The 26433-nt window shown below is 45.5% G+C and overlaps 1 protein-coding gene across 6 annotated transcripts in view; it reads left to right on the top strand.

Moving 5' to 3' along the window:
- Positions 1-26433, top strand: part of UBN1 (ubinuclein 1) — a 36081-nt gene that overhangs the window by 1667 nt on the left and 7981 nt on the right. For all 6 annotated transcript variants that reach the window (XR_002519127.2, XM_003916490.5, XM_009195935.4 and 3 more), the window contains exons 2-14: positions 4882-5169; positions 10458-10544; positions 11040-11135; positions 11452-11586; positions 12293-12396; positions 13092-13530; positions 21214-21284; positions 22593-22722; positions 22896-23014; positions 23229-23357; positions 23540-23686; positions 25251-25301; positions 25399-25444. Coding sequence is in view for 5 of the 6 variants with exons in the window: in XM_003916490.5 (XP_003916539.1) it covers positions 4921-5169; positions 10458-10544; positions 11040-11135; positions 11452-11586; positions 12293-12396; positions 13092-13530; positions 21214-21284; positions 22593-22722; positions 22896-23014; positions 23229-23357; positions 23540-23686; positions 25251-25301; positions 25399-25444 (1803 nt within the window). In the remaining variant the exon portion in view is untranslated. The remainder of the gene's footprint in view (positions 1-4881; positions 5170-10457; positions 10545-11039; positions 11136-11451; positions 11587-12292; positions 12397-13091; positions 13531-21213; positions 21285-22592; positions 22723-22895; positions 23015-23228; positions 23358-23539; positions 23687-25250; positions 25302-25398; positions 25445-26433) is intronic.

The following is a 26433-nucleotide window of genomic DNA, read 5'->3' as shown; positions in this document are numbered from 1 at the left end:
TTCCCGTTAACGTCAGAAACATGGTACATTTCTGCCACTATTAGATAATATGAATGTATTGCCTAATATCCTGAAAGTTCTAGCCAGTGCAATAAGACAGGAAACAAAAATAAGAAATGCAATTTTTGGAAAAGGGAAGACAGAATTCTTATTTCCATGGATGATAGGTCTGCCTCTTTTGGGGGAAGAAAAAAGCCATTAAAATAAGAATTCAGGAAGGGTACTCATTATAAGTTGAAATACACAATTTAGTTTTTCTGTTTCATCAATAACCAGTTTGAAAATATAATGTTTAAAAGGATATATATGCACGGTAAGAAAAAACATAAAATTCCTGAGAATAATCAACAGACAAAGAAGGCTAGTATTTTCTCAATAACACCAACTGAGGTTTTTAAAGGGGGATCTTTGTTTTTTTTTTTTTTTTTTTTTTTTTTTTGAGACGGAGTTTCACTCTTGTTGCTCAGGCTGGAGTGCAGTGGCAGGATCACAGCTTACTGCAGCCTCGACCTTCCCAGACTCAAGCCATCCTCCCACCTCAGCCTTCTTAGTAGCTGAGACTACAGGGGTGTGCCACTATACCTGGCAAAGTTTTTTTTTTTTTTTTTTTGAGACGGAGTCTTGCTCTTTCGCCGAGGCTGGAGTGCAGTGGTGCAATCTCGGCTCACTGCAACCTCTGCCTTCCGGGTTCACGCCATTCTCCTGCCTCAGCCTCCCGAGTAGCTGGGACTACAGGCGCCCGCCACCATGCCTAGCTAAGTTTTTTGTATTTTTAGTAGAGACGGGGTTTCACTGTGTTAGCCAGGGTAGTCTCAATTTCCTGACCTTGTGATCCGCCCGCCTCGGCCTCCCAAAGTGCTGGGGTTACAGGTGTGAGCCACTGCACCTGGCCTACCTGGCTAATTTTTAAAAAATTTTTTGTAGAGAAGAAGTCTCACCATGTTGCTATGGCTAGTCTTAAACTCCAGCGATCATCCTGCCTTAGCCTCCCAAAGTGCTGGGATTTCGGGAAGTGAGCCACTGCACCTAGCCTTGAGAGGGGTGGTTCTATGTGTATAATTCTGCACTTAAAATAGTGTTCAACTCATTAAAGTTGAATATTTATTAATAATTACTACTATTTGAGACACAGTCTTACTGTTACCCAAGGTTGAGTACAGTGGCACAATCAGCGCACGCTTCAGCCTTGATCTCCCTGGCTGGAGGGATCTTCCCACTTTAGCCTCCTGAGGAGCTGGGATTACGTGTGCACGCCACCACACCCAGCTGGTTTTTGTATTTCTTGTAGAGATGGTGTCACTGTGTTGCCCAGGCTGGTCTTGAACTCCTGGGCTCAAGCAGTCCTCCCACCTTGACTTCCCAAAGTGTTGAGATTACAGGCGTGAGCCACTGTGTTGGGGTAAAGTTGAGTATTTAAAAACTTGGCTATTTTTAAGCCTTTTAAGTATTACTCACAAATCTTGATTTATTTACAAATATAAGAACATTTATTTAAAAAAAAACTTGATCTTTGACAAAGGTTCAATTCAGTCACCAGTTTAACAGATTAAATTCCCAACTCTTTTTACAAAGTTAATTAAATCACAAAGTTAATTAAATTATCTTAAATGTTTTAAACTGCACTTAAAGCTTTATATTTCTGATTCAAATACTTCAAACTTCTAAAGAGATGAACTTAGTAGTAAAATCTTTGGGAGGCCAAGGTTGACAAATTGCTTGTGTCCAGGCAATTGAGACCAACCTGGGCAACATGACAAAACCCTGTCTCTACTTAAGATAGAAAAAAAAAAAAAAAAAAAGCCCGGCGCGGTGGTGAATGCCTGTAGTCCCAGCTACTTGGGAGACTGGGATAGGAGAATCACCTGGGTCCGGGAAGTTGAGGCTGCAGTGAGCTCTCATGGTGCCACTGCACTCCAGCCTGGGCAACAGGAGTGAGGCAGCTGTCTCAAAAAAAAACAAAAAACTAAACTAAAATCTTTCCAAGGACTTAGGCAACTCTTGTAAGTCTAATAAACACGTCAATGTAAGTCAGTTTTTTTTAAACATTCAAACATGTTTGAACTTAATTGTGTTTTTTTAAGCATTTTGAATTATGGTTGTAAATTGAACATACCATTGTTTAAGGTATGGGATTCTCTTAAATGTTTCAAGTGACTTAGTAACAGCAGAACATTATAGTGATTATAAAACAACGCAAAATCTAAGTGTTAATAGACTACAGGTTTGACTCACTTTATCCTGTAGTCCTATTTTTTACCTTCTTGGACTTGGAGAGTTACTTAAGCAACTGAAAGGAGCAGTTTTGCCATCTAGGATTGAAGCTGCAGTTTCTCAGACTTGGACTGAGATAAGGTTATGTGTTTACTGCCTGGACAAGGAGAGTAGGACCTGGTTGCCACTTCCTGGATGACCTTCCTACATCCCATTGGTTAACCTGCTGATTCCCTTCTTACAGTGAGACAGTTCCGGTTCTGTCGGTGGGGGAATCTGTAAATCTGCAGCTGGGATTTATTTCCACACCCCAGTGCATCACAGATATCCTGAGGGCCTTGGAGGTTTCTTTTAGGGAAATCTTCTTTAACATCTTAGTACACGTTGGGAGATGGTCTTTTGCATCACCAACCTGTTTTACTGCTAATCGTTTTGCTGCCTGATTAGAATTATTTTAACTCTTCATTTGCAGATATTTTGTTCCCTTATCTGATGTTATGTTGCAATTTTATGATCATAATTTGACAAATGAGTATTGGATATATACAAATACGTTTACATGTATATGGATATATGCTAATTTTCCTGAATTAACTCAGGTTTGTGATTAATTTACAACCAAAATACAGTGAGTTTTTTGGAAACCTGCCAAAATAATACATAGGCTGGAATGGCAAAGTATTATTTATAAAGAAGGATAATAAACATGAGCTTATGCAATATTAAAATCTATCATAAAACTTTTCAAAACAATGCAATACTGGTTAAAGAATCTCTAAATACCATATTAATATACAGATGGACTTCAGAAACAGGCCTTAGATACTTGCGATGTTGCTTTGCAATATATGCCAAATCAGCACGGGAAGGAAGGATTGTTTAGTGATTGATACTGGAAGAAACCAAGTTACAGCCTATCCTCATACTTTATAGCATAGCAAATTCATCTGGGGTTAATGAAGTAAATGTGAAAAAATATCTATAAATGACCATGTAGGCTGGGCTCAGTGGCTCACACCTGTGATCCCATCACTTTGGGAGGCCAAGGCAGGAGGATCGCCTGAGCCCAGGAGTTCAAAACCAGTCTGGACAACATGGCAAAACAACGTCCCTACAAAAAATACAAAAATTAGCATGCCTATAGTTCCAACTCCTAGGGAGGCTGAGGTAGGAGGATCGCTTTAGCCTGGGGGGTTGAGTTGCAGTGAGCTGAGATTGAGTCACTTTATTCCAGTCTGGGCAACAGTGAGACTTTGTCTCAAAAAACAAACCTATATACACAAGTTCTTCTGTAAGATCTGGTTGGAGATGAACATTCTAGGCATACAGGAAATGGGAAAAGTCTCAAAGGAAAAGAGCCTAGTTTTGACTGCATACGAAGTTATCATTTCCTTGGAAGGAGAGTTGCTTGAGGTTGTGAACTTAAGACCAGCCTGGGCAACATAGTGGGTCAGCATCTCTACAAAAAATAGGAGAAATTAGCCAGCCGTGGTGGTGTATACCTGTAGTCCCAGCTACTCCAGAGGTTGAAGTGATGAGAGATTTGCTTGAGCCTGGGAGGTTGTGGCTGTGATCGGGCCACTGCTCTCCAGCTTGGATATAACAGCGGGACCCTATCTCAGAAAAAAAAAGTTAACATTTATTTCATCATACCTCACTCTAATCAACATTAAACAACAAATAACAAAACAAGAAAAAGCAGTTATAAGAGATATGACAGGTGTTGTATATCTATAATATGTAATAATTTATGTATAGTATCAAGAGCTCTTACAAGTCAGTAAGAAAGTCGCAGTTTATTCAACCATTCCCTGATTGATTGTCATTTGATTGTCATTTTGGTTGCTTCCATCATTTTTCTTGTATAAACAAGGCGACAATAAATATCTCTATTTATTGGTATGGTAGAAAGTTCACACTAGAATATGAACTCTTTTAAAAAGCAGGACACAAAATTATAGATGAAGTAAGCAGAAAACATGTATGGCATGTATTAGCGTATTCATATTCTGTGAACATTTGGAATTCTGTATTCAAAATCTATTTTGACCATTCCCTAGTGATTTTGAAGGTCTTTGGCACGTGATAATTTATTTTGCCAAGGCCAGTATTTGGGTGTGAGAGTGGTGCACAGGGCAGGAGTGTGTAACTTTGTTAGGAAGTGAGCCTAGCCACACCCTCCTGAGTCACTGGTTCTTTACTATCCTGGGGTAGGCAGTATCTTTTGTTTAGCTGGTAAAAGCTTTGTCCCTGTGAAGATTGGCTCCCAATGATAGGAAACTGCTGGTGATGAAAATAAAGAGTCCTTAAAGGTTATTCTGAGCCAGAAAAAATAAGTGTTAGACAAATTAAGTGGAAAACAATTAATATTTTAGTAGTCTTTACAATGTGGAGGTCTAAGGCTCTGTTAGCATGCGTTCTTTTAGGTCGAGGATCTAGGATATAGATACATAGAAAAAAAGACTGAAAGTGTGCTAAGCAGTGACTGTCTCTGAATGATTATGAAAAAATTTTAGGATGAGTAAGCAGGAAAAAAAGCAATAAATGACAAAGTATAACAGTGGAGTTTTCTTGACAACGAAATTCTCTTAAACTTAAATCTCTTTAATTAGACAGGTAAACTATTTTATCATCTTCGTTTGACCTGGCCCTTCTTTTCAATGTTAACAGAAGCCATGCAGTGACACCCGCTAAGACTTGTTGGTAGCCATGTCGGAGCCCCACAGGGTCCAGTTCACCTCTCTCCCAGGTTCCCTGAATCCTGCATTTTTGAAGAAGTCCCGGAAGGAGGAGGCTGGGGGAGCAGAACAGCATCAGGACTGTGAGCCGGCCGCAGCAGCTGTTCGGATTACACTCACCCTCTTTGAACCAGATCACAAACGCTGCCCAGAGTTCTTCTACCCAGAGCTGGTGAAGAATATCCGAGGGAAGGTAAAAGGCCTTCAGCCTGGAGACAAGGTACACCCCTTTGTTCCCAGAGGTGCTGCAGGTTTAATGCACAGGGGTCAGTGCGTGCATGTGGGGCTTCCATAGTGGGGAAGCAAGATTTACTGAGGTTTTGGCTGCTCCAAGATCCTGTCACTCACTCAAGGCAAGCACAAGGTTTGCTTCTCTTACCTCTGTGCGCAAAGGGAGAGGCCAATTTGAATTATAACTAATTAATATAAATTTTAAAAACAGTGCATTTTTCTCTGTCAAGGTTGTAAACGTTATGTGTAAATGAAACCAGTCCCTGACAGTTCCAGTGTTAGAATTTCATGCTGGACATTTTTCTCTTCCAAGAGAGTCTTGCTGTCTACCTAGTATAGGGGCAGACAAGAAAACACGTAGACTGCTTTTTTTTGTTGTTTTTTTCTTGTTTTTTTGACTGAGTCTTGCCCTGTCGCCCAGGCTGGAGTGCAATGGCGCGATCTCGGCTCACTGTAACCTCCACCTCCTGGGTTCAAGTGATTCTTCTGCCTCAACCTCCTGAGTAGCTGGGATTACAGGTGCACGCCACCATACCCAGCTAATTTCTGTATTTTTGGTAGAGATGGCATTTCACTGTGTTGGTCAGGCTGGTCTCAAACTGCTGTTCTCAAGTGATCTGCCTGCCTTGGCCTCCCAAAGTTCTGAGATTACAAACATGAGCCACTGCACCTGGCCACAACTTGATGGATTTTCATGAACTCAGTGCACCCATGTAATCTGAATGTAGGTCACAACATATATTTATCATGACCCCAGAAACCCTCCTTCTGCCCTGCCAGAAGACTATCCCAATACTAATGGGCAACCACTGCCCTGATTTCTAACAGCTTAGATCAGCTTAGATTTGTGGAGGTTTTTTTGTTTGTTTGTTTGTATTTTGAGGCGGAGTCTCGCTCTGTCGCCCAGGCTGGAGTGCCGTGGCGTGATCTTGGCTCACTGCAACCTCTGCCGCCTGTGTTCACACCATTCTCCTGCCTCAGCCTCCCGAGTAGCTGGGACAGCAGGCGTCCACCACCATGCCTGGCTAATTTTTTTGTGTGTTTAGTAGAGACGGCGTTTCAACGTGTTAGCCAGGATGGTCTCGATCTCCTGACCTTGTGAAGATCCACCCACCTTGGCCTCCCCAAGTGCCGGGATTACAGGCATGAGCCAAGGGTCTGGCCTCTCTTTTTTTTTTTTCTTTTTTGAGACCAAGTCTTACCCTGTCACCCAGGCTGCAGTGCGGTGGTGCAATCTTGGCTCACTGCAACTTTTGCCTCCCAAGTTCAAGTGGTTCTCCTGCCTTAGCCTCCCAAGTAGCTGGGATTACAGGTGCCAGCCATCACATCTGGCTAATTTTTTTTTTTTTTTTGTATTTTTAGTAGAGACGGGGTTTCACCATGTTGGTGGCCAGGCTGGTCTTGAGAACTCCTGACCTCAAGTGATCTACCCACCTCTGCCTCCCAAAGTGTTGGGATTACAGGCGTGAGCCACAGCACCCGGCTGTGTTTTTGTATTGTATGTAGATAGAATCATATGGTATTTGAGTACTGCCTAGGTGAAAAGCATTTTTAAGCACCTATGTCTACCTTTGCACTACGCTAGGCTCTGAGGAAAAGGTAAGTAGGCCCCACACTGGCAGGATTCTGGTCTCTAGAGTGGCTCTTGGTGAAATGAGGATGAGGCTGATAATTGGCTCAGAGCTGTCTGAGCGTGGAATGAGATCATGTTGTGAAGTGTCTTTTTTTTTTTTTTTTTTTTTTGGAGACGGAGTCTTGCTCTGCCGCCCAGGCTGGAGTGCAGTGGCCAGATCTCAGCTCACTGCAAGCTCCACCTCCCGGGTTTACGCCATTCTCCTGCCTCAGCCTCCCGAGTAGCTGGGACTACAGGCGCTCGCCACCTTGCCCGGCTAGTTTTTTGTATTTTTTAGTAGAGACGGGGTTTCACCATGTTAGCCAGGATGGTCTCAATCTCCTGGCCTTGTGGTCCGCCCGTCTTGGCCTCCCAAAGTGCTGGGATTACAGGCTTGAGCCACTGCGCCCGGCCCTATGTTGTGAAGTTTCTAGCAGTATGCCTCAGTGCCAAGTGATCAGTCGGTCTTATTCACAGGTGTGCTGTTTGGAGGGTATTTTTGGTTAGAAGGATTAACCTTTTTTTCCTGAGATTAAAAAATGTATTTTCTTGGCCTGGCATAGTGGCTCACACCTGTAATCCCAGCACTTTGGGAGTCAGAGACATGAGGATCACTTGACCACAGGAGTTCAAGACTAGCCTGGGCAACATAGTGAAACTCCATCTCTGCAAAATAATGTAGAAATTAGCTGGGCATGATGGCGCATGGCTGAAGTTCCAGCTACTCAGAAAGCTGAGGTGGCTAAGGTGGGAGGATTGCTTGAGCCCGAGAGGTCAAGGTTGCAGTGAGCCGTGATCACACTACTGCACTGGGTGAAAGCAAGACCCTGTCTCAAAAAAAAAAAAAACAAAAAAAAAACATGGCTAGAAGGCCTGGCGCAGTATCCCAACACTTTGGGAGGCTAAGGCGGTCTGATCACTTGCAGTCAGGAGTTCGAGACTAGCCTGGCCAACATGGTGAAACCCCATCTCTACTAAAAATACAAAAATTAGCCGGATGTGGTAGTGCATGCATGTAATGCCAGCTACTTGGGAGGCTGAGGCAGGAGAATTGCTTGAACCCAGGGGCTGGAGGTTTTAGTGAGCCGAGATCATGCCACTGCACTCCAGCCTGGGTGACAGAGCGAGACTCTGTCTCCAAAAAAAAAAAAAAAGCCAGGAGTGGTGGGACGCACCTGTAATCCCAGCTCTGGGGAGGCTGAGGCATGAGAATCACTTGAACCCAGGAGGCGGGTTTTGCAACGAGCTGAGATCGCGCCACTGTACTCCAGCCTGGGTGATGGTGGGACTCCATCTACCCCCACCAAAAAAAACCAAACCAAAAAAAAAAATGTTTCCTTGATTGAGGTCTGATTGCCTGATTGCCAGAATCGAGGCCAATGAGTCTGTACCAAGGGTCAGCCTGTTGGATGAGGGCCACTGGGCAGGATGAGAAAAAGTAATTTCAAATCCCTTTATAATTCCTGTTTCAGTAAAATGGTATCTTCTTCGTTTAGAGGAAGAGACAGTAGCAGGGGTTGGTTAATGTGTTTATTTGTGGGTTGAAACCAAATCAGTAGGTCAACTGAAATGAGAACTCCAGTGCTCTGATTGCACGTTTTTGGGGGCTCCAAATGCCCTTCTCCATTGCAGACAAATGCATGGAGGATACACAGAGAACTTTGGATCCAATTCAGAGGATTCAGTCCTGGACTTCGGGTTCAGGGAACTCTTAAGTCGCCGTGGGTCTACTCTGCCGTGTTAAAAGTACAATGAAATCGGACACATTCGTGCAGCATTCTTTTAGTGTGTATTTCTTAATAGTACGAAGGCCCTGTGCTAGATTCAGAGGACTGTAGAAAGGTAGAGAAAACACTGTACCACACTCAAAACAAACGTGTAGATGGTTTAGGAGAATGGTACCACCACAGGTAACAGAAATTACAATACGGTCATTGTTTAAGTCTGGTACAACACAGGCCCTGGAGGTCTTGGAAAGAAGAGAGCTTATATCCTGATTAGTATTTGGACAGAGCTGGACCTTCCATCATACAGTCAGGAAATAGTAGTTATTGGAAGACTGCAGTTGGCAAGGCATTGAGTGGTATACATGGAATCCAGTGCTCCTCAAGGTTGGTGGGATTTCTTACTGTTACATAACCACTCAAGTTATATGTGATCATCCTAGAAAAATTAGAAGATCCAGATAAGTGTGTTTGAAAGACTCCTCATTTGTGGTATGTTCATTAGATGTATGCTCTATAATATCCCATTGTATGTGTACACCACAAATCATTTAACTGATCCTTTGCGGGTAGTATTTCAGTAGGCAGAGATGGAAGGGTGAGATAAGAAAGTTTGTTTGAAACAGGCATACAATCTTTAGTGTTTTCTGTCTACCTTGAAGTGTTTTTTTTTTTTTTTTTTGAGACGGAGTCTCGCTCTGTCGCCCGGGCTGGAGTGCAGTGGCCGGATCTCAGCTCATTGCAAGCTCCGCCTCCCAGGTTTACGCCGTTCTCCTGCCTCAGCCTCCCGAGTAGCTGGGACTACAGGCGCCCGCCAACTCACCCGGCTAGTTTTTTGTATTTTTTAGTAGCGACCGGGTTTCACCGTGTTAGCCAGGATCGTCTCGATCTCATGACCTCGTGATCCACCCATCTCGGCCTCCCAAAGTGCTGGGATTACAGGCTTGAGCCACCGCGCCCGGCCTACCTTGAAGTCTTAAACATTTTTGGTACAGGAGTCTTGTTAAGGTTCCTGGCTTCTGGCTGGGTGTGGTGGCTGTCACCTGTAATCTCAGCACTTTGAGAGGCTGAGATGGGCAGATCATTTGAGCCCAAGAGCTTGAGACCAGCCTCGGCAACATGATGAAACCCTCTCTCTACAAAAGACTTAAAGAAAAAGTGAGCTAGGCCTAGTGTTGCATGCCTGTGGTCCCAGCTATGCAAGAGGCTGAGGCAGGAGGATCACCCGAGCCTGGGGAGGTTGAGGCTACAGTGAGTCATGATTGTGCCACTGCACTGTAGCTTGAGTGACAGAGTGAGACTATATCTCAAAACAAAAAAAAAATTTTTTTTTAGATTCCTTGCTCAAGAACCTTAAGGCTTATCTCTGGAAAATTTGCTTGATGAGAAAAGAATAAGCTTATAAAATGGAAATAAGCCTTGGAAGCCTGAGTTAAACTTTGGTAGCACCGAGAGAAGTGCAATTTCAGACCTTTCTAAACAGTGTGGCAGAACGGCTCTCAAGAACTTGTACCACATTCAGTGGGATTTTCACGTTTTTGAGCCATTGACTCTTTTGGAAGTCAATAGACTCTTTCTTAGAATGTTTTTAAATGCATGAAGAAAATTTTAGAGTTATGAAGGAAGTCCGCTGTATTGAACGTGGTTGTGTAGTGATTGAGCATCTCCTTCTAAAGGCCCTTTGCTGTCTTTGAGCTCTGTAGCCCCTCCTGCTGTGGTGGATAATTGTAGGCATTCAGTCAAGTTTTATTAACCTACGTGAATGGAAATTTTACTTTCTTAATTAAGATAAACATTGATGAGATAGTAGCATGTTTTATACCTTGCCTTTTTCTGAAAAACATTGTTTTTATATAGGTATTGAGTAGTCAGTGGAGTTTCTACGAATAAGAACATGGGACTATTTTGTGACTTATTTTTTATGGAACAATCTCTTTACAGAAGAAAGATCTGTCAGATCCTTTCAATGACGAAGAAAAGGAAAGGCATAAAGTGGAGGCCCTTGCCCGGAAATTTGAAGAAAAATACGTAAGATTTCTCTCTTGAGCAACAAAACAACCTCTTTGGGTGGGAGAGGTTTCCATACATTTCTGTATTCCTTTAGTGGATTATCATGTAATAAACACTGATGTGGACATAAGCATTAAGCTTGGAGAGAACAGAAGCAGTTATTAAACCTAATGCATTAAGGTACAGAAAACGGGCATGGCAGAGCTAGAGTGAGGAGCTAACTGGACAAATAACCGAGAAGGGCCTGTGATCGTCTTAGAAGAAATGTTTTGGTACAAAGCATAAGAAACCATTTAGTTCTTTTTTCTATCCTAGGACATTTTATACAGATACAAATCTGCCCTATGTTAAAAGGTTTTCAGGAAAGGAGATTTTGGGGTTTGTGTGTATGTGAGAGAGTGACCTTTCTAGTTAGTGCTTTTCCTCTTTGAGTCATAGCTGATGAAGTTCAAGGCCACAGTTAATTCTGTGTATTTATCAAAAATCATGTAATCTGTTGCTTTTACATTTTAGGGTGGAAAGAAACGTAGAAAAGACCGAATACAGGACTTGATCGATATGGGGTATGGTTATGATGAATCCGATTCCTTCATCGATAACTCTGAGGCGGTAAGTAGTTACTGAAAATGCCGTGTCAGACCCACTGTGCCATAGCTCCTCCTCATACTGGCCAGGAAGCTGGGGGTGGGGTCACAGCGGCCATGCCCTCTTCCCAGCATGAGGCAGTAGCAGCGCTGATGAGAGACGAAGTGACATTCTTGATCCGGGCCTTAGTTCCCTCTTCAGAAAATGTTGACCGGAAGGATGTTTTAGCATGCTCTTGGAAGTGTCAGAGGAACATCCTCACATCTCTCTCGAGACCTGCTTTGCACCTTCGGACTACAGAAGCAGAACTTGGAGCTGACAGTTTGTTTCACCCTTTCAGTATGATGAGCTTGTTCCTGCTTCTTTGACTACGAAGTATGGAGGATTTTACATTAACTCGGGAACCCTGCAGTTTAGACAAGCATCAGAGTCTGAGGATGACTTCATTAAAGAAAAGAAGAAAAAGTCTCCAAAGGTTAGAATGTGCTTGCTTTTGGATTTTAGAAATGCTTTTTGATGTGACCCTATCAGATGAGTAGGTGACTCGTCAGAATATGTGGTGCTTGGCCGGCTCAGGAGGACGGTGGAAAGGCAGAGCCGTGCCAAGTCGATGGTTCACCTCATACACATGTGCCCTGATGAGCACACGTGCCTGTGGGGGCTCTGTGCAGCACTTGGTCATCGTGTCTACCTCACATGACATCCCAGCAGGCTCAGCAGGGATCGTTTCTGGAGGTGGCCTAAGGGTGGGAAGGGTGTGGAGTGAGGGAATGTGTACCACCCTTGCTGACCCTCTTCTGTGGACATGTAGAGGACTTCAGTTCCCAGGGCTGCCACCCCACTGAAAACCAGTCAGCCTTAGGATCAGTGTGTTTAAAAACCTGTCTACCACTGCCTATGTGTTTAAAACAAGAGGTAGGGCCCACTTGTAACTTTCAAACTAGAAAGGTTTCAGGCTCCAGAATGGTCACTTTTGTCTCAGCCCTGGGTGTTTCCAGGAGACACCGTCGGTGGGAATGCTGTGGGTTTGTGGTCCAGGGACCAATCTGAGAGCTTTTGTTCATGAAGGAAATGAGACAGGTCTCAGGATGTGCCCTGGGCGGAGCAAGGCCAGTGCCGTGTAGTGCAGTTGCTCCCTGAGTTAGGGAGCCGTGTAACTGTGCCTTGTCTTTAATTCTCAGAAGCGGAAGTTGAAGGAAGGTGGTGAGAAGATAAAGAAGAAGAAAAAAGATGACACTTATGACAAGGAGAAGAAATCGAAAAAGTCCAAGTTTTCCAAAGCCGGGTGAGAGGCAGCAGCTTCTTTGCTAGGATAAAGCCTGAACTGTTAGGGCAGGACGACTGGGAGCTGACTCACCTCCTCCCCACAGCTTCGGAAGAGGCAGCAGGGCCTAGCCTTCCTGTCCTCCTGCACGCCTCCCGCAGTGCCATTCTGGGCATAGACGCTCACCTCTCTGTGTGTCAGATAGTTCCACTGTCAGTGTTGGCAGCTATTCTTGTCACTGTGTGACTGCTGATGTTTCTCGTTCTCCGGGGCGCTCCTCTCTGCCCCAGTTCTCCTCCTGTCTCTGCTGTTTTCCTTTGTCGTCTGTGGTCCTGCTTCCTTCTCCTCACTTGGTCTCACCCCAGCTGCTCTTCAAGTTGCTGCTGTTCTCTGCTGCTCCTGCTTTCTCCCTGTAAATGCTTTTCTTGCTCTCCCTGCCCCTTTTTGCAACCTTTTATTTCAGCCTGGCAGTGGTTTCTAAAAACCCGTCGGAAATTTAGCATATGTGACACTGTGTTGCTAACCTGTATTAACTCTCAAGCTTTGGTCTCAGCAAGAACGAGCTCCATATGCCAAGAGGAGGGAGGAGGAATGACAGGGTGGACTGTGACAGGTTCTCCTGGAGTCCATGGCCCTGGGAGCAGGGGTGAAGGCCTCTGGAGTTCCCTTTGGCAGTGTCCTGTAGTCTGAGTGACCAGTTTCCCTCTTGCTTGCAGCTTCACAGCCCTCAATGCCAGTAAGGAGAAGAAGAAGAAGAAATATTCTGGGGCTTTAAGCGTTAAAGAGATGCTAAAGAAATTTCAGAAGGAGAAAGAGGCTCAGAAAAAAAGGGAGGAGGAGCATAAGCCTGTTGCAGTCCCATCAGCGGAAGCTCAGGGCCTGCGAGAACTGGAGGGTGCCTCTGACCCCTTGCTCTCACTCTTTGGCTCCACTTCTGACAACGACTTGCTCCAGGCGGCCACTGCCATGGACTCGCTGACGGATTTGGACTTGGAGCATCTGCTCAGTGAGTCTCCAGAAGGAAGCCCCTTCCGTGATATGGATGATGGAAGTGATTCCCTTGGGGTGGGATTGGACCAGGAATTCAGGCAGCCCTCTTCTCTCCCCGAAGGCCTGCCAGCACCCCTGGAGAAGCGCGTTAAGGAGCTGGCTCAGGTATGGTGACACAGTGCGGCTGGGCTTTCCTGGAAGCAGTTTGGGCAGATTGCCGTTGGTTCTGCACTGCGTGAAGCTCGCCCAGAGAAACCTTAGTGAGTTGGCAGTTAAGGTGTCAGCTTTTTCCAAACTCTCTTCTCATTCTGAGGGAGAAAACAGTGCAAGCCTTGCTCGTCAGGCATCATTTTAGGCCATTCTTCATTTCTTCATTTCTGGAAAGTTTGCTTTCTTCTGGGGAGATGGTTGCCTTTCTGTTTTCTGTCAGATTATTCTGTTTTCTGTCAGTTTTCCACTCGGCATCTTTTCTTTCACGTGATAGATGGATGATGTTGGCAACAGGCAGCTGAGGCAGAGATTCATCTTAGAATTCTTCCGAAGGTTTTGCAAATTCACAAAAGTTTGCAAACATATGAATTGCACATAGAGTATATGCTTCGTTGCCACTAGGTTTCAGTTGCTCCTTTGCATTGTGTATCTAGAGTTAGGTAGTGATTACGGGAATGCTTCCAATGTGATGAATGAAAGGTAACTTAATTTTAATTGCCGTCCATGCCCCGTTAAAACCCACCTTTGGCGGGGCACGGTGGCTCACACCTGTAATCCCAGCACTTTGGGAGGCTGAGGCAGGTGGATCACCTGAGGTCAGGAGTTCGAGACCAGCCTGGCCAACATGGTGAAACCCTCTTTCTACTAAAAATACAAAAATTTAGCCGGGCAGGGTGGCGCGTACCATAGTCCTAGCTACTTGAAAGGCTGAGGCAGGAGAATCCCTTGAATCCAGGAGGCGGAGGTTGTGGTGAGTGGAGATGGCGCCAGTGCACTCCAGCCTGGGCCACAGAGCGAGACTCTGTTAAAAAACCAACCACCATCACCACCTTTAGGATATAGCAGCTCTTGCTGTTTTCCTCCAGTGACTGGGAATTGATCCCTAAGCTCTGAGAATTGTCTGTTCAAGTAACATATTTCTTAACTGTAAACCTGGCATGGATCATTGGTTGTAATATCATTTACCTTTAAGTTAAAATAACATTTTATCTTAAGCATCAGGACTTGTGATGCAGCTCTGGTGGCACTCATAATCTACAGCTGTAGGTTTTAAACCAGCAGTTCTTACAGTATTTTAGAAGCATTGTTACGTATAATATCCTTTGTGTTTTAGGGCAGGGTAAATTGTCAGCCACCGCTAAAATGATTTTCTCACTTCCAAAAACTATTTGAACGCCGTATATAAAGCAAATAAAGTATCTATTCCAATCTCTATCTCATCTTTGTCAGCTTGTGTTCAGCATTGGAAATTCACGTATTGTATTTGAATGTAATGATTTAAATGAATTGTGCCATGTTGGGGTTTGGAGTATCCCTTAAGTATGACCTTGAGGTGGAAGTAGCTGAATCTGAACTTGGTGTGTTTGAGCCTACTGTCCTATATTTGCTCTCAGAATTCATGTTAAACAAACATTATTCCTTGCTCTTTTTAATCCTCTGGTTTGTAATCAAATTGTTTCATAGTTTCTGAAAGTCTTGTTAAATCATTTAAGGTCTATGTGATGATAGCTGCTCATTAGAGAAAAGTCAAAACCAAATTCTTGGCTGTGTCCCCACTCATGTCATAGGTTGTGTTCTAGTGTGAAGACTTGCTGTTTCACTTTCTTGGGAAAGATAGGGACAGATTTAGTGTCAACAAAATGATACAACCGGAAAAAGCATGGGGCTCTGGTGCAAGAAAGCGGAACTGAGTAAACACCTTGTTAGGCAAGCTGCCCTGCCTCAGTGATTGCCAAGTGTCGGTTAGCTCTTGGGCATAACAAACACAGGGTTCAGGATCCCATAGTCAAGGTGGGCCTGGGGCCCGGTGGGGAGCTGGTGACCAGGAGAGGCTGATGTTCTGGTTTGAAAATATGATATTCAAATGTGAAGTTGATATTCGAGTCTTCGCATTGCCCTTGTCCTATAACAGCATTAAGAAACTTTGAAAATGGGGTGGCAAGTGTGTAGAAATGATCCATCCGGCCAATATAAAAACAATTTCTAGTTGGATATTCTTTTCTAGCCTCTGTGTATGTGTTTTTATGCAACTGTAATTATAGTTGTGAATAACTGTTTCCTGCCTTTTTACATAATATTGTAAAACCCTCATCACTTTTCATGGTTGCATTAAAAAGGTGGCTTATTTTAGAAAATTGCTGAATGCTGCTCCGAAGGGTCCTCAGGTGCGCTGTTCTGACCAGGGCCCTGCTCTCGGGGCATTTGGAGGCCCCACATGTGTGTGCAAATGCTCTGGACCCCTGACCCCGCTGAGAATCTGCTGGGAAACATAGTCTTCCCAGGGAAATAATGCACTGGTATACACAAATTGCTTATGATTCCAAAAGCCACACGTGGTTATTTGGATCCTTAATAATGAGTCTATCCTAGATCTTGAAATGGACATCACTTTTTTAAAATTTAAAGTAAACCTGCTGTATGTAACTGGAACATTAGCAGTGTTACGTGTTTCTCACTTTATTTTTCATACCCCTAATTTTTCCCCCCTTTTCCCTTTATTGTAAGATTGGTTAGACTTTACGTCTTGGCCCTAGATGGCACACAAATCAGTTTCTATCACTGTCTACAAAACACCCCCCCAAAATTGGCCTTATCATAGCAGTTGGTTTCTCCTGAGTCTGGGCCCATGCTCATGGCTGCATTCAGATGGCAGGTTGGCCAGGTGCTGGCAGGGCTTTTCTTTCCTGGCCTTTCATCCTGCCTTCTTCAGGGCATGGTGGTCTCAGGGCAACATCTCAAGAGGGGAAAGGTGGAAGCCGCAGGGCTCTTGAGAGCTAGCCTTAGAGGCTATGTGTATCACACGACTTCCACCACACTTTTGGTCATAAGAAATCGCAAGAGCCGCCCAGATCCAAGGATTAGGGAGCTAGGGTGCACCTCTTAGGGAGGAGGATTTCTTTGTGGGAGGAATCTTTGATCCTGGTTTGTTGCTGTTGTTCCGTTTTGTTTTTTTTTGAGACAGAGTCTCACTCCGTCTCCCAGGCTGGAGTGCAGTGGTGCGATCTCGACTCACTGCAACCTCCACCTCTGCCTTCTGGGTTGAAGTGCTTGCTGTACCTCAGCCTCCTGAGTAGCTGGGATAACAGGCGTGAGCCACCGTGCCTGGCCTGTGTTCCTGTTTTGAAACTCTTTCTGGGAAGTGAAAATTAGATATATCTTTTAACTAAATATGGTACTTAAAACTTTGAAAAATATCTTTGAAAACTTGTGTATGTTAAAGAGGCCCTCTGAGAAGGAACCTTGGTAATGCCTCTGCCATCTTCACTACATTCTCTCATTAGCCCTTTTTTTGTTACTGATTTGTATTGTACATTTGTATAAGCCCCAGGGAATCCAGTGATTTGATGGCCTTACCCTGCCTCTCTTAATATGCATTGATGGTGTCTTTTGTCTTGGTTGTTGGCCAGTATAGGTGCTGACAAAGCTCAGGTTTGATGTTCCTTTGGGTTATTGTCTTGAGGTAGTTTGACAGCTCTTCAGCCTCAGGCTATACAAATAACCCAGATCTGTTTTGATTCTCTTTAGTCAAGCATAACAGAGACAATACTAAGAGCAGGAATGAAAGAGACCCTATGTCACCCATTTTACTCTGCCCTCCTGTAGAATTAGAGCCCCTCATCACAAGAAGTCCAGGGAGAGATGGATCCAAAGAGAATAAGGTGGGGGGGGGGGGGAAACCAAAACAACTTGTTTGATCTTTTTTTAAAAAATCATGCCAGATTTTCTCCTGCTCAGCAAAAACAGGTAACAGTATATAAGATTTAGAGCTGGGTGCTGAAAGGCTACAAGTGGCTTTTCTTAGAATAAATAAAACAGCTCTTTAAAAGGCTGTTGGAACTCTTATAAGTCAGCATGATTGGGATGTTTAACTTCGTTTCCTAGTTAACTTAGGATTGATTAATTTACACAACTTCTGGGGTAAGAGTGTCTCTTTTTAGGGGTGAGGGACCTCATTTATTTTTGGAAGACTATCATATATATCCAGTTGCTCTTTTAATTAGATTTACTTTAAAATGCCGCAGTCAACTGTCTTCGGTATAAAGCCAGACCCTCAGAGATACTGTCTATGCAATTCAAAAGGTTTCAGAAAAATATTTTTTAAATTACATAATATTATTTAAAATATTTTTAAAGATTGCATAAAGATTACATAGAAAGCTTCTGAAATATTGCACAAATGGCTATCTAAACAGAAAATTTGGCCGGGCATGGTGGTTCATGCCTATAATCGCAGTACTTTGGGAGGCCGAGGTGGGAGGATCACCTGAGCCCAGGAGTTCCAGACCAGCCTGGGTAACACAGTGAGAAAAAAAAATCTAAAAATTAGCCAGGCGTGGTTGCATGCAGCTGTAGTCCCAGCTGCTTGGGAAGCTGAGGCGGGAGGATTGAGCCTGGGAGGTCAAGGCTGTATGAGCTATGATCACGTCACTGCACTCCAGAATGGGTGACAGAGTGAGACCATCTCAATAAAATAAGATGCCAGGCATGGTAACTCATACCTGTAATCCCAGCACTTTGGGAGGCTGAGGCGGGCAGATCACTTGGAGTCAGATGTTTGAGACCAGCCTGGCCATCATGGTGAAACCCCATCTCTACTAAAAATACAAAAAAAATTAGCCGAACATGGTGGCAGGTGCCTGTAATCCCAGCTACTCAGGAGGCTGAGGCAGGAGAATCACTTGAACCTGGGAGGTGGAGGTTGCAGTGAGCCGATATCACGCCATTGCACTCCAGCCTGAGCGACAGAACAAGACTCCGTCTCAAAAACTAAAATAAAATAAATGAAAAATAATAAGATAAAATTTGATTGGAAATTTAAGCTGTCGATGGGTCTGACAGTGTGGCATATGAAATACATGTTAATTAGTTTGAATTAATGTGAGGGTGCTTCTGGATCTTATAACTAGCAGTGTAAGCTTAAGCAAAAAAAGTTCAGTTTTATTTTTTCTCAGACTAATATAATTCTAGTACCTTCCAAGTGCCAAGGTAGAATTCTGAATGTTTCTAAGAGGGTAAGAAATTGACATATGACTGGGTGAAAAGTCATGCCCTTTTTTTTTGTTATTCATCTGTGGATTTCACCCCATTGGCTTTTCCCCTAGCCAGCGGATCTGGAGAAGCTTGAGGTTTGCATGTTTTCTTCCAACTTAGTTTTGGTAGTTTGTTGTTAAGCTTCTCTCCCTGTGGTGTGCCATCTTACAGGAGTATCCTCACTTGTTCACTCAGTCAACATTTAGTAAATATTATGTGACAGACAGCCATGGGAAATATATTGATGAATAAGACTCAGTTCTTTTTTTTTTAAAAGACAAGGTCTTAGTCTGTCACCCAGGCTGGAGTGCAGTGGCACAATCTTGGCTTACTGCAACCTCCACACCCAGGCTCAAGTGATCCTCCCACCTCAGCCTCCAGAGTAGTTGGGACCACAGGCATTCACCACCATGCCCAACCTTTTTTTTTTTTTTTTTTGTATTTTTAGTAGAGACAGGGTCTCATCGTGTTGCCCAAACTGGTCCGAAACTCCTGAGCTCAAGTGATCCGCCCACCTTGGCCTCCCAATGTGTTAGGATTACAGGTGTGAGCCACCGCGCGGGGCCAAGGTTCCATTCTTGTCTTCCATGAGCTCGTTACATAAATGGACCCAATAGATATGCAGATGGTGGACTGTAGTACAGAGCAGAATGAAGTAACTTTGTGATATCTGGACGGCCAAATAGCCCGACTTAAGGGGTAAAAGAGAGGCTCTTGGGGGGCATATAGAAAGCAGACTGGAGGCAACAGGCTTGCCCGGCCTCCTAGGGAGGATTCCCTAGGATAAGGCAGGGAGCAGAGCTGAAGATGGGCAAATTGGTGAATTGCTGGGCCAGATCGTGGAGGACCCCAAATGCCATGTGAAGGAGTTTGGGTTTGATACTAGGCTTGGAAAGAGCTGCTGAAGGGTTCTGAAGAAGGGAGTGGCGGTCTTAAGGTTGGAGTGAGTTATTAGAAGTGGGGAGCACAGGCGGAAGAGCAGAAGCCAGTGGGTCTGGTGTAAGTTGAGTTTGCAAACCAGTGGGTCATCCATCCACAGAAGTGCAGTTGACCCTTGAACAGCACAGGGTTGAACTGCGTGGGTCCACTGAAACGCAGACGTTTTCTAACCAAATGTAGGTTGATTTGAGGGATGCTAAATCTGTATATACGGGGCTAACTTTTTGTATAGGCAGGTTCCTCAGGGCTGACTGTGCACTTGGATTTTGGTATATGCGGGGGTCCTGTAACCAGTCCCCTGCCTATACCAGGCGTTGACTGTAATTGGAAATTACTCGGAGATAACTGGAAATTCTGGTCCAGAGCTTAGATGAGAGGGTTTAGGGTTTAGTTTAGATTTGAGTGTACAATTGTCTGTGTTATTTTGCAGCCCTGAGCGGGAAAGAAGTTATTGGGAGAAGTGGGTTCTCGTGAGAATCCTGGGGTCCACCTATGGAAAGGAGCTGGTGGAGGAGGCAGATGGAGTAGTTAGAGTGGTTGGAAGGGGTCCCACAGGATGCAGTGAGAGGAAGGTGAGTAGGGGAAATGGTGGGGGAGTTAGCAGTGTCTGCAGTTTCAGAGGGGTTGATCCCTTCATTCTAGATAGTCACTTTATCACCCTTGTTTGCTGTCGTTATTGTATATCATGTCTGATTTCAGAAATTTCATTTCACACAAAGCCTTCAGACCAGCAGCTCTTGGGGTTAGATGAGTGGTTCCCAGCTCTCTCTGCACATCAGCATCCGCAGGGCTGCTTTGAAAGAGTCCTTGGGCCTCTTTTAGAGAGTGCACATTCTTGAGTCTCCTTTGCAGAGATTGTGATTTAAGTGGCCTGAGTTGCTCCAAGCTGCCCAGAGAATTCCAGTATGCAACCAAGTGTGAGAACCCCTGATGTAGACTTCGCAGGACCCCTGATGCGGACTTCCGCAGGGCCTGCTTTCTTGTGTTCCCGCAGTGTCGTGACTGCCTGACATGGTTGCTTCAGGGGTCTCTGAGCTTGCCATCCAGGGTGTGTGTTAACTGTGTTCTTTTGGAAAGCAAACTAAAGACTGTACTGAAACTCCTATAATCTGGTGTTAATAGGTAATATGCTGGGTTAGTTATTCACATGGTCTGGCTAATAGCTCGTGGTATACCATAAGTAGATTAGGAATTGTCAAAGAGTTTAGATGTCCTTAAGTGCCAGAGCTGCACATTATTATTGTTTTTGTAGATAAAAAGGCCTTTAAATCCTATAGGCTGGTTGAAGTTCTTGAATATTTTTGTACTGTAGATACATGGAAATCCCAACTAATGGTGTAGTTGATAGTGTATGGGCACAGGGGTTATTTGGCCTTTTTGGCCTTTGGCCAAGTGCATTGTGATGGCTTTGACTCTGTGATTTTCTTTTCTGTGACTGTTTTAAGTCCTGGGAAGAACTGGCAGCCCACAGATGCTGCAGCAGCATTTGAAAAGAGAATGTTGATTGCAGGCGAACTTAACCCGGGACTAGGGTGGAGTTGGAAAGGTGGCGGTGTGATTGTATCGACAGGTGCTCTTCATGGAGCAGTGACTCCTGTGCCTGTGGGTGAGCGTGAGGGACGTGTGGGGAAAGTACACTAATGGTTGTTACTGTCTGCTGTGCACCAGGCTGCCAGAGCTGCTGAGGGGGAGAGCAGACAGAAGTTCTTCACCCAGGATATTAATGGAATCCTATTAGAGTGAGTATCGTCTGTCTGTCTGTCTGTCTGTCTGTCTGTCTGTCTGTTTCTGCTATTATTGAGCTTGGGGCAGGCCAGCCAGGGGAGAATGGGAGTATAATTGAACTGCATAAAGGTGACCGCCAATGAGATAAAAGAAGAATTGGATTAACATGGTTTTATTGTTGTTTTTCTATTAAAAATCAAAACACAACAGAGATACCAAATACTTGTCTCCAGAAGTGGTAGACCTCCCTGATCTTAGGCAGCAGGCATTAATAGCATATGATAATCATGGCCTGTTGGAAGAGGATTTCTTGGCAGGTATGAGAGGAAGAGAGAGAGAAGGTGTTGCTTGCCTGTCTCTGAGAATCCTGAAGAATGAGAGACAGCCTGGTGGCCTCAGGGGTCTGTTCTGCCTTGGGTGTTGCTTGGCGTCCCTGGCCGTTGCCCTCGCTTGCACTCCTGCTCCTCGTGCCACGTGCGTCATCCCTAATGCTGTTCCCACACACCTGAGCCTCTGAGACACCATGCTGTGTGAATCGGGTTGAAAAGCAGAAGAGCAAATGTCTGTAAACCCAGACTGGGAAAAGTGAATCCTTGTGGCCTGGGCTGCAGTGTTGCCGCTTTTCTCCTGGTTGCAGTTTGTGGCAGGGGAAGCTTGTTGCTCAACAGCTGAGGAGTTTGTGTATGTAAGAATAGTTGTCAAAATGTGGGTGTTCCACCAAATGGCCTCGCCTGGCCAGAGCCTGGATTGGCCCCTTGGGTCAGGAAGTGTGGGCTGCAGAGAGCACCTGAGCATTGGTGCGGATGATAGGGTTGTGTCAACAAGGAACCTGCTTGAGCATGCCAGATATGGACAGCTCAAGGCATTGAAGAGAAATATTTTTTTGCTTATCTAGATGGAGAAACTGGAGGGGTGAGGCTTTTTCTGACCTCTTAATGGTTGATAAAACTGGGGACTAGGGGGAAAAAGAAGAAATGCTGCCGGGAAGTATTTCCTGTCAACCCCAAGTAACTCATGATTTTCCACTTTGAAAGCTTAAAGTGCTTCAGAGCTTGTTCTCCTGGGCTCTGTTTTCCTGGTCTTGTTTTTGACCTGAGAGCCTTGACCCACGTTACCTAACTATGTTCATCAGGCTTGGGAGTTGGTCTTGTTTGTCGATTGCTGAAGATGTGTTTCCTTGGGCACTCAGTTACATTGTGTGACCAACAAGACAGGGTCTGACCTGCCTTTGGCCCCTAGCTTTCCTCTCCACATATAGTGAGCTGATGAAGACAAGAGTTGCAGTGAGCTGCAGCGGGTGGTGACTGTATTCTGTTCTTCAGCATAGAGGCACAGACTCGGGAGCTGAGCAGTCAGGTCCGCTCTGGGGTATATGCCTATCTCGCGTCATTCCTGCCCTGCAGCAAGGATGCCCTGCTCAAGCGTGCTCGGAAACTTCACCTCTATGAACAGGTGGGTGACTCTAGAGTGAAGCCCTTTGGCTTTGGGGCCTGGTGGAGGGGTGACTGAGTCTTAATCAATGCCGCATCTGCTGCCCCACTGCCTCCTTGCGATCACCCTGTCGTGCGTCCTGAACATAAGAGCGATGTGTAAACCTGGCTTGAATTTTGTCCCACTCTTCACAGGGGGGGCGTCTGAAGGAGCCTCTCCAGAAGCTCAAGGAAGCTATTGGCAGGGCAATGCCGGAGCAGATGGCCAAGTACCAGGACGAATGCCAGGCACACACGCAGGCAAAGGTTGCCAAGTAAGTTTGTCCTGGCGCTTGCATGGCGCGACCCTCCCGTCTCTTGCCTCTTCCCCTCCCGTTTCTCGGTGTGTACTGCCATTTCTCCAGGAGCCTCTTGGCTCTTCTCTGGCCTTTTCTCCTTCTCTGTGAAGTCCCAGTTGTACAGAGGGTGAGGGGAGAGGTGGTGGGCAGGAGCACCTTGGGGCCCCGTGTAATTCTATTCACCCTGTAGGATGCTGGAAGAGGAGAAAGACAAGGAGCAGAGGGACCGGATTTGTTCGGATGAGGAAGAAGATGAAGAAAAAGGGGGCAGGAGGATAATGGGACCTAGGAAGAAGTTCCAGTGGAATGATGAGATCAGGTGTGCCCCCACTGGGACTTGGCCTCTTTGGAGGGTTGGTAGGGCAGTGTCTGAGCACATCCCCTATTGCTGACAAAGGTTAGGCTCATTTACTTTCATCAGGGCTGCTGAAAGCACATGATTGGAACCTTGAAGAAGCATCTGGAGTAGTTTGGAGTTTCTGATTTCTGCCTCCTTCTCAGGGAGCTACTGTGCCAGGTGGTGAAGATCAAACTGGAGAGCCACGACCTGGAGAGGAACAACAAAGCCCAGGCTTGGGAGGACTGCGTGAAGGGCTTTCTGGACGCGGAGGTCAAGCCCCTCTGGCCCAAAGGCTGGATGCAGGCCAGGTGAGGGCCGTGTGCTGAGATGGGCGTCTACAGTCAAGACATATTTGAACGCTGCGTTTGTGCCAGGCCAACAGGATCCCTGCCCACAGGGAGTCACTGTCTAGCTGCCTCAACTCTGATCTCACCTGAGTAACTGGGGGACATGCAGGTAGCTGGGAAAGGGTGTTCTGGATCTTCCCTGGAGGAAGGGAAGTTGCCTGCAGGGTTTTGTTTTGTCATATTTTTTGTCCCACTTCAGGTTGAGGTTTGGCCTCCTATCTCAATATGCACTTTCCTTTTTTTTTTCTTTTTTTTTTTTTTGAGACAGAGTCTCGCTCTGTTGCCCAGGCTGGAGTGCAGTGGTGCAATCTCAGCTCGCTGCAAGCTCCACCTCCCGGGTTCACGCCATTCTCCTGCCTCAGCCTCCAGAGTAGCTGGGACTACAGGTGCCCGCCACCACGCCCGGCTAATTTTTTGTATTTTTAGTAGAGATGGGGTTTCACTGTGTTAGCCAGGATGGTCTTGATCTCCTGACCTCGTGATCTGCCCGCCTTGGCCTCCCAAAGTGCTGGGATTCCAGGCATGAGCCCGCGCGCCTGGCCGCACTTTCCTGTTTGAACATACAGGCTGCTGCGAGCATTTGAGAGATGGGTTCATCTTGGGTCTTTCCTGATGCTCCTGAAGAAGCCTCATTTGCAGGGAGCAGGGCTGACTCCTTACTGGAACTAAGTGCCAGGCTTCCGTCTCAGAGGCTACCTTGTATGAAGTCGCTTCCTGCGAATGAAGTTATTTCTGTCATACACAAGACAGAGAAAGTTAGCTGGAGTGATTTTATTGATTGGACCCCAATCATCTGTTGTGCGGACAGATCTTGGAACCTTTGAAATTGCAGTCCTTTCTACATAGGCTGGACTCATATGAAGAACATTTTTTGTTGAGTTTCTCTGGACAAAGACGTGCTGGGTCACTCCACGTTTTATTCCTGGAATGGAGGGAATAGGCAATAAGGAAAGTGCTGTGCCCTTTAGGGAAGCATCACCATGAGAGGTTTGAGGTAGAGCCATACATTTTCTTGGTAAAGGCCAGACTCAGCCTTTGGCCAGCCAGTGTGGCCCATTCCGATCCTCTCACCAGGAATTTGGCTCCCCAATCCCTTGACCTTTTTTGTGTGTGAGGGGAACAGAGTCTCGCTCTGTTGCCCAGTCTGTTGCCCAGACTGGAGTGCAATGGTACAATCTCGGTTCACTGCAACCCCTGCCTCCCTAGTTTGAGCGAATCTCCTGCCTCAGCCTCCCGAGTAGCTGGGATTACCGGCGTGCGCCACCATGCCTGGCTAATTTTTGTGTTTTTAGTAGAGACAGGGTCTCACCATTTTGGTCAGGCTGGTCTTGAACTCCTAACCTCAGGTGATCCACCTGCCTTGGCCTCCCAAAGTGCTGGGATTATAGGCGTGAGCCACTATACCTGGCCAATTGACATTTAATGTGGGATAGCCACTGAGTACCGGGAATGCTAGCAAAGCTCTGGGAGTAGACTCCCAGCTTTCTGGGGCATGTACAGATGCCTGGTGTTCTGTGTCTTTCAGGACTCTGTTTAAGGAGAGCAGACGAGGCCATGGACACCTGACTTCAATCCTGTGAGTGTCTTGGTATTTTCACATCTCGGGACAAGTGTTGTTTTTGGTCTCCTCTGGATATTCTCTAAAGCTTTTCTGTGCTCATTCCTTTGAACAGGGCCAAGAAGAAAGTTATGGCTAACCCTTCTAAAATCAAGGTGAAGGTGAGTCAGTTTGCTCAGGTCACATGTCAGCTATGCTCATCTCCCTGCAACTATGCTCTGGAAACCTGTCAAGTGACTGTGGAAGCTCATTGATCTTTACTGGTCTGGGGACAGCTACTCAGGATGGCATTCTTGAAGTTACACCGGGACAGAGACCCAAGCCACTTAACCCCCCTCTAGCCTTGGTTCTACAAACAGTACCCAGCTGGCCCAATTCCTGGGGTTCTTGTGGGATTAAGTGGGATCTTTTTGGCAGCCCTCTGAGGAGTCAAGAGCCCCTGCAGGTGTGAAGGTATTACACTGTGATCTTTGTATGGAAGAAATACACTTGAGCCAAGTGCAGTTTAGCTTGGAGCCACAGCAGAAAGAAAAGGCGACTTTGTTGAGCCACCAGGCGGAAATGGAGGGCAGTACAGTGGCTGGAGAATAGACACTGTGAAGATTACCTTGGATGTTGCAGAAACCTCTCAATGTAGTAAAAATTGCTGTTTATCGACATTTTTTCCAGTTCTTAGTGTGGTGCCCTTAGCCATGCCTAAGCAGACCATGAGAATGAGATGTGCAAGTCGTTTACTCCTAAGTATCTGTTGAGCTCCCACAATATCCCAGACACACTGTATTGAGCACCAGGGATGGAGGAGTGAAGTATTAGACCCCATTCTTGTTCCCATGAAAAACTTACTCTTCTTTGAACCCAGTCTGAGGAGTTAGGTGCTGGGAAAAATCAAGGAGGAAAAAATAGCTGCTTTAAGCAATTCTCATGCCATGCCTTGGTCTGATTGCAGTTAGGAGTGCGCTGACAGTGGGAATGCCAGTAGGCAAAGTATCTCTTCATGAGAGTCTTACACTTTTCAAAACAGAAGAAAATTTCTCCTGGTGGCATGTTTGTACTTAGCAACGAAGCATGCTGGGGTAAACCCAGCCCTGGCCAACCAGATACTCGCCAGGGGTGATGAAGCCATGGCATCTAAAGTCAAGGTGGGCGCGGC

Source organism: Papio anubis, chromosome 18 (genome assembly GCF_008728515.1).
Source record: "Papio anubis isolate 15944 chromosome 18, Panubis1.0, whole genome shotgun sequence".
Classification (NCBI taxonomy): Eukaryota; Metazoa; Chordata; class Mammalia; order Primates; family Cercopithecidae; genus Papio; species Papio anubis.
The sequence above is the reverse complement of the archived record's forward strand: the minus strand, read 5'-3'. Positions and strand labels throughout refer to the sequence as shown.